Genomic DNA, 10,757 nt, shown 5'->3' with positions numbered 1-10,757 from the left:
CGCCTTGCCGCCAGGGTGCATGCGCACAGGGCCGCCCCGTGCCCCGCCTGCCTCCCAGGGGGCGGGGTTGGGGCAATGCGCATGCGCCCGGCTGCGCGGGGAAAACGGTTTGCTAACGGCTCGGCGGTCTAACGCGGAATCGGCGGGAGCGTTGAGTAGGTGCCGGGGCGGTGAGTCTCGGAGCGGGATGAGCTGGTGGGAGGTTTTGTGGAGGTTCCCGCGCTGTTATCCGGCAGGAACGGGGAGCAGGAGTTCGAAGGTACAGGGGGGCACGGGTGGCGAAGACTACAATTCCCAGCATGCCTTTCGCTCAGTGGACCAGTGCTGCAGCTGTGGCGGACAGCGTTGCATGCCGGGAGTTGTAGTCCGCGCCTCGCACGCTGAGGTGTGCTGCAAATGCTGTCCCGCCCAAACGCTGTCGCGACGCGACGAGACGTCACGCTGCCCATCGAGGTGCGTCCTGAGAAGCAGACCACGGCCTCCGTATTATGGTAGTTACTGAAGGGGGGGAGAGGCAGGGCTTATTTACCTGATGTCGGTCGCGACTGTCGCCTGCGAGCCGTGACGGGGCCTCTGCGTGAGGGAAGAAGTGGCCTGAGAGGACGAAAGAAAAACTGAATACATCTGAGTCGTTGTGCTTAGAAAACAGAAGGATAGTGGAGTGTAATGATTACTTTCTTCTGTGTGACTTCTTTTTCCTCCACCTCTATAGTGAGTAAGAAAAGAAACTATTGGTTTAAACTGAAGCAAGGAACATTGTGGTTAGGTGCTGGGGTAAAAAGTTCTGGTAATAGGATGACTGCACTGAACTGCATTAGAAAGATAAATAATTTCTGTTGTTGGAGGCCTTTAAGAACAAATTAGACTGTTCTCAGTGCAGTTGCATTGCCATTGCTGCTCTTTGGCATACAGGCATGCGGGCTTTTAAGTTTAGAAAGAGATGCGGAACATGCAAAGACTTGTCTGAAAGGCAAATGGGGATGCTTTTTTTAGTGATCCTGCACTTAGATAAATATGCAAGATTTAGGCTTTGGGTTGGCAAATATGCAAACATTTGGGCTCATTTAGCACTGGGTATTTCTGTTGTTTTGCTTGTTAATGTGTGGTTTGTACTGTATGGATTATAATTGCTGGATTTTAAATTTGGTTTTCTTTCCTCCTGTTCAATTTGGTTTACAGATAATGAAACGCCACCATGCATCTTCCAGTAAAATGGGGGAGACCACTGGTGGGGGATCAGCAAAACAACCGTTTAAATCACAACATCAACAAGGGTCTTCCAGAAAAAAAAAGGGAACAAATGGAGAAGGAAGAAAACAAGGTCAAAAAGGAAAGGTAATCATTATTTTGGATCAAACAAATTAGAAAAGTAACCAAAGGGGGGGGGGGGGAAGAGTAATTTTTGCCCAGTTCTTTGCTGGAATTTGTAGAGCATATTTCATTGACTAACCGTAGTCCTCTGGAGGAAATGTCCAGTGTGAACAGCTCCTTTGATACTCAGTGCCTTAGTTGCTCCCTGATTTCCAGAATTTCTAGTTGCGTGCTGCTGTGCCTATGACAAGTAGAGGGAAGCATTGCCTAATGATTAATAAAAAGGCAAGCCGGCTGTGTGGTTTTGAAGAGCTGCATAGCATCTGTTTGAACAGAGTGATAAAATCAGAGTTCATGCAGCTCAGGTGATGTTTATTCACTTGTGGAAAGTATTCTCTGCATAGCTCAGGATTGGCCTGGGCAGCTTTCTGTTGGAGAGAGCTTGCTTAACCACTTAACTTATGAATGGCATGATCTTGAGATGCAGCTGGATAGCCAAACATCTTGTGCATTTCTTATTTCATGGCCTCATTCTTTGAATGGGAGTAACTAAGAAGAGTGAATTGCTTTGCTTAACTTGCTTGAGATGAACTACTGTTTCACAGTTCAAAAAGCCTTTTTAGTGGTCAACAGCAACAGAGCTCTGTCAAGCACTGAAGTGCTTTCACAGCCTTTTTATAGCAGGTTGCTAGTAGTAAAGGAATGGTTGCACAGCAGTGGATGTTTCAAAATTACCATACTTGCTGTAAATTTTTCTCTTCAGCAGGTCACTCAGACAGTCAAAAGGAAAGCTAAGGAACACGGGGACTATTCCCCTGCAGGTAGTATAGTATTCTTTCCTTATGTTTGTCTTGTGCAAATTCAGTGTTTTTTCAAAACACTGAAAGTAAAAGTAGTAACTGCTATGTTGAAATCATAGATGTCTGAGATGTCACTGAAATAAGTTTCAAAATTTTCTTTCTGAACAGTAACAGTGAGTATTTGCAGTACAGTCTTAGCAAGCATGCATTCATAGTCTATGAGTTGTGTATGCACATATTAATCATATGCTTTTATTTGCAAGTAGTGTTCTTCTCTTGTAAATTCCACCACAAGCACCCTGAACATTTTAACTTTCTCTTCACGGGTCACTGTCTTCTCTGTTAACCTTCTGTCTTAAGGCTGGCATGTGTTGTATTGAACATAAAAATGAGATGAGGCCCCTGCTGCACTGAGTTTCTTGCTTATGTATATTCCCACTCTTTCTTTTATCTCATTCTGGGTTTTCTCACTTGTATCGCCGATGATTTTGGGAAAGTATCTGTTTAGAATGAAACTGCTGTAAGAAAGAACCTTTTCTACTTTGTACTTTTTAAACAACTTGTGACTTGCAAATAATAAGTACCACCTAACATGGATAGATTTGACCTGATAGTTTTTTGACATGGAAGAATCTTAACTGTTACACCTTTTAGTACGATCTGACTGAATGGAGTCACAAAGCTGTCTATCCACATTTGACAAATCATATCTTTTCCTTTTTTCCTTTGTGTTAACAGGAGAAAAAGGTTCTTCAAAAAAAATGAAGCTAACCAGTGCTAAAATAAGATCTTGGCAGACTCTCTCAGAGAGCAGTAGGCAGTTTCTGGAAACTGTAATGGATTCAGTAATACTGTAAGTGCCAAATATCCTGGCGGTGGTTCTTTGTTTCCATAAGGAATGAAGTAAAAATCATAACATTGCTTGAACTGGAAAAGCTTTGGAGCTTTTTTGGACAATATGGCTGGCTGTGTATATTTTGTCCGGCAGTATGGCTGACTGTGTATTTTGTCCGGTATAACACTTTCTATCTGAAGTAGGAAATTTTTAGCTGGAGAAGTTCTGACTGCGTTCACTTCACTTGATGTGTTCTCTGTGCTTGCAGGCTTTGTGATGAAAATTCTGCCTTTATTTTCTTTCCAGATCTGTTTTGTGCCAACAAAGTGAGAGAAAAGACGATGTTCAGAAGCACCTCAATTTACTGAAAGAGAGGTAAGAAATTGTATTTTAAAAAAAAAAAAACAGAGGGAGAGAAGGGATGTAGTTTATCCAGTTGTTTACAGAATTGCTTCTGGGAGCAATCACATTTAGGAAATCTTGGAAGGGAGAGTTGATGCAAAATCAAGGAGGGAAATATCTTGACAGTACGTTGATTGAAGTGGACAAGCAAGAGTTGTTGAAAGACCCACTTTAACTACTTCTATATGAGTACCAGAACCTAGGAGGTATTCTTAAGAGCTCCTTGAATCAGCTTTGTACTCTTTATACAGGGTTTAAATTTGTGGGCAGCTATTTATTTTGTTATCATTTTATGATAGTGGCAGGAGCAGTTATAGCTAAATTTTCTTAAATGCTAATTCATTTTCTGACTGTTGAAGTTACTTCAAAGAGAATTTAAGTTTTGTGTTGGGGCATAACTTGTAGCCTTTTTGTGTCATTGTGGGAGGAATTATGTATGCTTGAGTGTCTGAGAATTTTTGTGTGCATGTGTGTCGGTATACCAGGTTCTTATCAACGTAGAGCCTGAGCCTATATGTTGCTTTCTTTGTTCTTACAGTACCTCAAGATTCAAACATGAGGAGCTAGTTTTTCATAAATGGTTTTCTTTTCTTTTTTTAGTGTTTAATTTGTAACATGTTTAACTTCGGAGTTGCCAAACTCCTGCAATCTCATCTGAAATGCATGGAAAATGTGGCAGTTTGGTGTATCTAACAGACAGATCCAACTTGGAAGAATTCAAGTCTTCCTCAGAATCAGAAGGACCTTTGAGAGCAAGCTAAAACTCTTTGTCTGGCATAAAACTATATATCATGTTTCACAAGAGCATTTACAGATTTTATTAAAATGATCTTTGTTGGGAAGCAGTGAAAAATGCTGCTTTTGGAACTTAGTTTTACTTTGAAAAAGCAGAAAGGTCACAAAGGGGAAAATATTAGTTAATGTCAGTTTATAGTCAGGGAGCGTACAGGCCAGTGGGATAGAAACCACACAACGTCAGTGTAATAGCAAAGGTTAGAATGGTGGGATTTCTTCTTCCTAGTTCCTTCCTTAGACATGTATTCCACATGATTTTGGAAAACAATTCAAGACAGCTTTTCTTCCTGTCTGGATCCTTTTACTTCAGTGGCAGCAACTGGGCTAAACTGAGTTTAGTTTTTCCCCAGATAAGTCATTAGTCAGTTTTCTTTTTGTTTTGCAAAGAACGCCAAACAAGTCATGCTTCCCTTTTTCTATAATAAAGGGTGCTGAGATTTTTCAAGACTTTAAAGGTGCCTCCGGGGAAGCTGGGCAACCTGAAGAATGTCCCGAGCCTTCAAACGGCAGAGAAACAAATGCTTGAGACAAATGAAGAGTCCTTGGTACAATTGCAGGTATGAAAGGCAAGGAAGGGAAGAAAACGTCTTACCCATCTACTGCTGCTCAGTGTGTTGTAACTTTTAGTAGACAGACTGCTGGCCATGCCTGTGCTGTTCTGCACGAGTTGTCCACTGTTCATCATTGTCACCCACCTTTGCTACAAAGCAGTGTATCTTTTTTGGATGGTTTTTCAGTGACTCAGCTGATGCTGATTATCAGTATCTCATAGGCAAAAGGCTCATCATCTCTAAAGTAAATTTTGTTCTGGTCTTGTGTCTGTTTTGTCTTAGGAAGAAATAAATGAAGCTGAGCGATCAGCAGAACACACTGAAGAAACTATACAGCAACTGCAGTACAAAATCCAGGTGCTCAAGAACCAGTTAGAGGAAGATGAAAAAAAGGCCAGGAAGGTATTTCCAATGGATGTTGTTGCATTCCTCTAAGGAGAATGTGTTTCCTATCGCACCCAAGCTGTTTCTGCAGAGAGCGTCGTATAAGGAAGGCTTTATTTGCCTTTGGGAATGTATCTTTTCAATTTTTCCAACTTCAGTTGCAAAATTAAGAAGTTTAGTTTTCAGAAGTTGGATAATGACAGCCAGTTTATTTTCCTACTTGTGTGCCTGATGCTTGTTTTTGTATTTTTGGGTTTTTTTTTTTTCTTTTTTTCCCCTTCTAGGTATTCCAGGAAAATGGCAGTGGAGTACTCCACCTTCCAGAACTTCCCAAGAGCAGTTTACAGGCACCCATTTTGCAGGTGAGCATGGAATATATTTTCAGAGACACCTTGACTATAAGAAGAAAGGCAACAGAATGTGCCTTTATCACTTAACCTCTGCCAGAGGGGGCAATTCTGAAAATTCTGAAATACTGGGAGGTTTTCTCTTTTTTTCTTTTTTTCTTTCTTTTGTTTTTCTTTTCCTTGAGAACTATATGCTTACATTTTAAAAACAGAACAAAACCCTAGAAAACCTGCCATTTAAAGGATCACAGGTCTTTTCTTAGGAACGCTATGGTCCTAGGGAACCTGTAATCATTTCTGAAATCTGTCTCGCTGTAACTGATGGAAGGAAGACTGTCTCATTCCGTGTCTTTGAATCTTTTTTATTTTAGCTGTATTTAGGTACACCTAGGCTGCATGAAAGTGAAATTTCTTTTGGACTCAATGAAAGCTGTTTTTTTTAATTTCTTGTCTATTATTCTTTCTTTCTGTCTTAAGGAAGAAATTTTGAAGATAAAAAATCGGAAAGGTCTTTTAAAGGATATGAACACTATTCAGCAGTCAGCTGACTTGAAGAACATGTTAACCCTCATTGAAAAGACCTATGAGAAGGTGGACTTCCTTTGAGAAACCAAAATATATGGAGGCTTCTTTGAAGAAGATAACCTAGCCCAGCACTCTGTGTTAATGTAGAGCAGCAGGGTGCTGATCATGGAAACTGTTTTCCTCCTAATGGCTTTACTGTTGTGACTGCGGAATTTCTGCTAAAACGTTTTCCATGAATATTGATATATAAATCCATAGATGCGTTCTGGGACTGGGATTCTAGTGATTTAAGTGATCAATCAAAGTTTTTTTAGGGCTTTTTTTTGGACCTGTGATGACTTCTAATGATGATATGTACTGTCTTAGGAGAAAGGAGGGAAATGGATCCTGGGTTTTTTTGGGCATTTCTATAGAATAAGGCAACCTATTCCATTATATTTGGACTTTTATATCACATCTAGAAATCGGTGAAGGCAGTATCCCTTACCAAATTAACTTTTGTTTTGGAGTTAAATCCTCTTTAAACCTGAAACATGTAGTAAAAATATGATTATCTAATGCTCATTTGCAAATCCCCTGTTCAACTTTCTTCCCATTTTTTATTAAAAGACCTCCATGGCAGGAAATTGAATAATTTTTATCAAACATGCAGGATTTTTTTACATTTTCATATTCACTGCTTAAAAAAAAAAGATGACATTCACATTGATTTATCCAGGTGGTTGGGGAAAGCAGATAAGAACATTATAGAGCAAAGCTCTAATCTGAGTTGTGTACTCACCTTATATTTCATTAACTGTCAGATATTCTACACTTCCGAGGAAGAAAATTAAGTCAAAAGTAGTCTGTTTTCCTATGCACTTTAATCTCTCCTCTATTTTTTCCATGATAGAGCTTCTCCCTTAAAAGATTCAGTTATTATAAAGTGCTTTCTCCAGTCAAATTATCTACTAGAAGACTGCAGTGCTCTTTACATTGACTTACCATGCAAACACTTGTTCTTTTGTTTACAAGCTGCTGGTACTCTTAATGAGATATGAGCTAATTATCTCTATTCTCCTATGAGAGATTAAAAGCCTCTCTGTAGTTGCTACATCTAGGATCATGAAAACCAGGCTAAGGACTTGCTTTTTACTGAATCACATGAAAAACTATATAAATATTTAGAAATATTTCTCAAATTTTTGATCACTCAACAAGGGGAGCATTTACTGACATAACCGCTACCCCAAAGTAATTTAATCCAGATTATGGGTCAATGATTTTCCTGCATGCCTGCTATCTTAATTTTTGTTAAGTAAAAATACCCTCCTTTGCTTTCGTTAAGGGTGATCTACTTGCAAGCAATTTACCATGTGGGTTTTGAACTTCATAAACCACGTAGATACCTTTTTACTTTTTAAAAAAAAAAAAAAAATTCTGGAGAAGGGCAGTAAGTAGGAGTCAGAGATATGATATAGCTTCCATAGGAGGAAAGTTGAAATAAGAAGAAGGAAGTAATGAAGATGTAAAGCATTTTATGAAAGCATTGAGTAGGGGTTGGTTACTCACTGCTTTTTACAACATAGGAGTGAGGGAGTAGCCAGTTTCATGGCTAGACAGCAAGTTCTTAAAGTAAGGTACTCTGTAACAGTGCCAGAAGATTCTGTGTAAGCCAAAGTGTACAAATAGGTGTGAAAAGGAAGTAAATCTGTGAAGTGTGTGTCCATCAAAGACAAGTAAATGGTTTTGACAAGGTAGTGATACATTGTTGATGTACTTCTAATAATTGTGCTGGTTTTGGCTGGGATAAAGTTAATTTTCTTCATAGTAGCTGCTATGGGGCTATGTTTTGGATTTGTGCTGAAAACAGTGTTGATAACACAGGGATGTTTTCGTTATTGCTGAGCAGGGCTTACACAGAGTCCAGGCCTTTTCTGCTCCTCACCCCACCCCACCAGCGAGTAGGCTGGGGGTGCACAAGAAGCTGGGAAGGGGACATGGCTGGGACAGCTGACCCCAACTGACCAAAGGACTATTCCATACCATATGGCGTCATGCTCAGCATATAACGCTGGGGAAAGAAGAAGGAAGGGGGGGACGTTCAGAGTTATGGCATTTTGTCTTCCCAAGTCACCGTTACGCGTGCTGAAGCCCTGCTGTCCTGGAGATGGCTGAACACCTGCCTGCCCATGGGAAGGGGTGAATGAATTCCTTGTTTGGCTTTGCTTGCACGTGCGGCTTTTGCTTTTCCTATTAAACTGTCTTTCTCTCAACCCACGAGTTTTACCTTTTTTCCGATTCTCTCCCCCATCCCACCGGGGGGGAGCGAGCAAGCAGCTGTGTGGTGCGTAGTTGCTGACTGGGGTTAAACCACGACAATCACAGAATCACAGAATCATATAGGTTGGAAAAGACCTTTAAGATCATCGAGTCCAACCATAAACCTAACACTACCAAGACCACCACTACGCCATGTCCCTAAGCACCTCATCCAAACGTCCTTTAAATACCTCCAGGGATGGCGACTCAACCACTTCCCTGGGCAGCCTGTTCCAATGCTTGATAACCCTCTCGGTGAAGAAAAATTTCCTAATATCCAGTCTAAACCTCCCCTGGCACAACTTGAGGCCATTTCCTCTTGTCCTATCACTTGTTACCTGGGAGAAGAGACCGACCCCCACCTCTCTACACCCTCCTTTCAGGCAGTTGTAGAGAGCGATGAGGTCTCCCCTCAGCCTCCTTTTCTCCAGGCTAAACAACCCCAGCTCCCTCAGCCGCTCCTCATAAGACTTCTGCTCCAGACCCTTCACCAGCTTCGTTGCCCTTCTCTGTACGCGCTCCAGTACCTCAATATCCCTTTTGTAGTGGGGGGCCCAAAACTGAACACAGTATTCGAGGTGCGGCCTCACCAGTGCCGAGTACAGGGGCACGATCACTTCCCTAGTCCTGCTGGCCACGCTATTTTTGATACAGGCCAGGATGCCATTGGCCTTCTTGGCCGCCTGGGCACACTGCTGGCTCATATTCAGGCGGCTGTCAACCAACACCCCCAGGTCCTTCTCTGCCAGGCAGCTTTCCAGCCACTCTTCCCCAAGCCTGTAGCGTTGCATGGGGTTGCTGTGGCCCAAGTGCAGGACCTTGCACTTGGCCTTGTTAAACCTCATACAATTCACCCCAGCCCATCGATCCAGCCTGTCCAGGTCCCTCTGCAGAGCCTGCCTACCCTCAAGCAGATCAACACTCCCACACAACTTGGTGTCGTCTGCAAACTTACTGAGAGTGCACTCGATCCCTTCGTCCAGATCATTGATAAAGATGTTAAACAGAACTGGCCCCAACACCGAGCCCTGGGGAACACCTTGTGACGCTTGTGACCGGTCGCCAACCAGAGTAAACTCCATTCACCACCACTCTCTGGGCCCGGCCGTCCAGCCAGTTCTTTACCCAGCGAAGAGTACACCCGTCCAAGCCATGAGCAGACAATCATACATGCTGACACTCTGTAAGACAGGGTACTGAAGTAGGATGAAGTTTTGCTTAGCTATTTGCAGCATTTCTTATGTTTCCCCAAGAAAGGCTGTAATTACAAGACCTTTTGCAATTATTCCTATGTGGTCAGCTCCTGAAATTGAGATTTGGGGTCTCTTCCCTTCCTTCCAAATCTAGTTGTTTAGATTGCAATGTTGTATGCTCAAAATAGTATTTAAATGCAAAGAGGAAGCACTCCTTGGAGGGGAGTGTATGATACCTTTATGTATGTTAGGTGCTATTTCTTTGTTACTCCTAAAACCAGTTTTGTCCAGCTGCGGGTCTGTGTTTCCTGAGCTGATTGTTGGTGAGTTCTTTGTAGCTGAGGGGTCTCCTGTGCCAAGCCTCATCTCTTATCACCCTCACTGCTCTCCCGTGCCCCATCGCTTATCACCCCACACCTGTACTTCTCTGCACCGCATCCCGTATCTCCATTTCTCAAGGCCTCTGCTATCATACTTGGCCTGTATTTCTCTATACTATATCACTATGTTAGTCATAAATATCTCATTTGACATAGAATAACTTCCTGCTACTGCTGTCTGTATAAAACTGTGGTTGTACCATACAAAGATGACAAAAATAATTATTCACAGACACCTGGTCAATTAGAGGAAAGGCTAAATTACACAGCTAAGTAAAACATTCAAAGAGCACCTGATGAGCCTCAATCCTGAGGCCTTGTAAATGCAGTGTACCACTAGCAACAGAGGTACTATATTACAGAGCTAGATAGTTTTCTGACTATATTACAGAGCCGGTCACAAGCGGTGTTCCCCAGGGCTCGGTGTTGGGGCCAGTTCTGTTTAACATCTTTATCAATGATCTGGACGAAGGGATCGAGTGTACTCTCAGTAAGTTTGCAGATGACACCAAGTTGTGTGGGAGTGTTGATCTGCTGGAGGGTAGGCAGGCTCTGCAGAGGGACCTGGACAGGCTGGATGGATGGGCCGAGGTCAATTGTATGAGGTTTAACAAGGCCAAGTGCAAGGTCCTGCACTTGGGCCACAGCAACCCCATGCAACGCTACAGGCTTGGGGAAGAGTGGCTGGAAAGCTGCCTGGCAGAGAAGGACCTGGGGGTGTTGGTCGACAGCCGCCTGAATATGAGCCAGAAGTGTGCCCAGGCAGCCAAGAAAGCCAATGGCATCCTGGCTTGTATCAAAAATAGTGTGGCCAGCAGGAGTAGGGAAGTGATTGTGCCCCTGTACTCGGCACTGGTGAGGCCGCACCTCGAATACTGTGTTCAGTTTTGGGCCCCCCACTAGAAGAGAGACATTGAGGTGCTGGAGTGAGTC

The 10,757-nt window shown here is 42.6% G+C and overlaps 1 protein-coding gene across 5 annotated transcripts; it reads left to right on the top strand.

The window, feature by feature from the left end:
• Positions 1–61: 61 nt before the first annotated feature.
• On the top strand, positions 62–7,339 carry CENPQ (centromere protein Q). 5 transcript variants are annotated; one of them, XM_075497744.1, is made up of 9 exons: positions 62–155; positions 1,180–1,335; positions 2,075–2,132; positions 2,850–2,964; positions 3,253–3,321; positions 4,571–4,700; positions 4,977–5,096; positions 5,363–5,440; positions 5,903–7,339. In XM_075497744.1, the coding sequence occupies exons 2-9, from the start codon at positions 1,183–1,185 to the stop codon at positions 6,029–6,031; spliced, it is 852 nt and encodes a 283-aa protein (XP_075353859.1). In that variant the 5' UTR covers positions 62–155; positions 1,180–1,182; the 3' UTR covers positions 6,032–7,339. The 5 variants fall into 5 exon arrangements, with proteins under 5 accessions (XP_075353859.1, XP_075353860.1, XP_075353857.1 ...); XM_075497745.1 differs by having other exon boundaries at positions 63–170; XM_075497742.1 differs by lacking the exon at positions 62–155 and adding an exon at positions 298–453 and having other exon boundaries at positions 2,078–2,132.
• Positions 7,340–10,757: the final 3,418 nt, after the last annotated feature.

Source organism: Mycteria americana, chromosome 3 (assembly GCF_035582795.1).
Source record: "Mycteria americana isolate JAX WOST 10 ecotype Jacksonville Zoo and Gardens chromosome 3, USCA_MyAme_1.0, whole genome shotgun sequence".
Lineage (NCBI taxonomy): Eukaryota > Metazoa > Chordata > Aves > Ciconiiformes > Ciconiidae > Mycteria > Mycteria americana.
Note: the sequence above shows the minus strand (reverse complement) of the source record. Positions and strands in the feature narration are given on the sequence as shown.

What these genes read in the sequence shown, in the direction of transcription:
- CENPQ (XM_075497741.1), top strand. Translation starts at nt 397, where the DNA reads ATGCTGTCCCGCCCAAACGCTGTCGCGACGCGACGAGACGTCACGCTG. An exon ending in GTAATGGATTCAGTAATACT is followed by an intron (nt 2,965 to 3,252) that starts GTAAGTGCCAAA and finishes TTTTCTTTCCAG; the next exon opens with ATCTGTTTTGTGCCAACAAA. An exon ending in CTCAATTTACTGAAAGAGAG is followed by an intron (nt 3,322 to 4,570) that starts GTAAGAAATTGT and finishes TCTATAATAAAG; the next exon opens with GGTGCTGAGATTTTTCAAGA.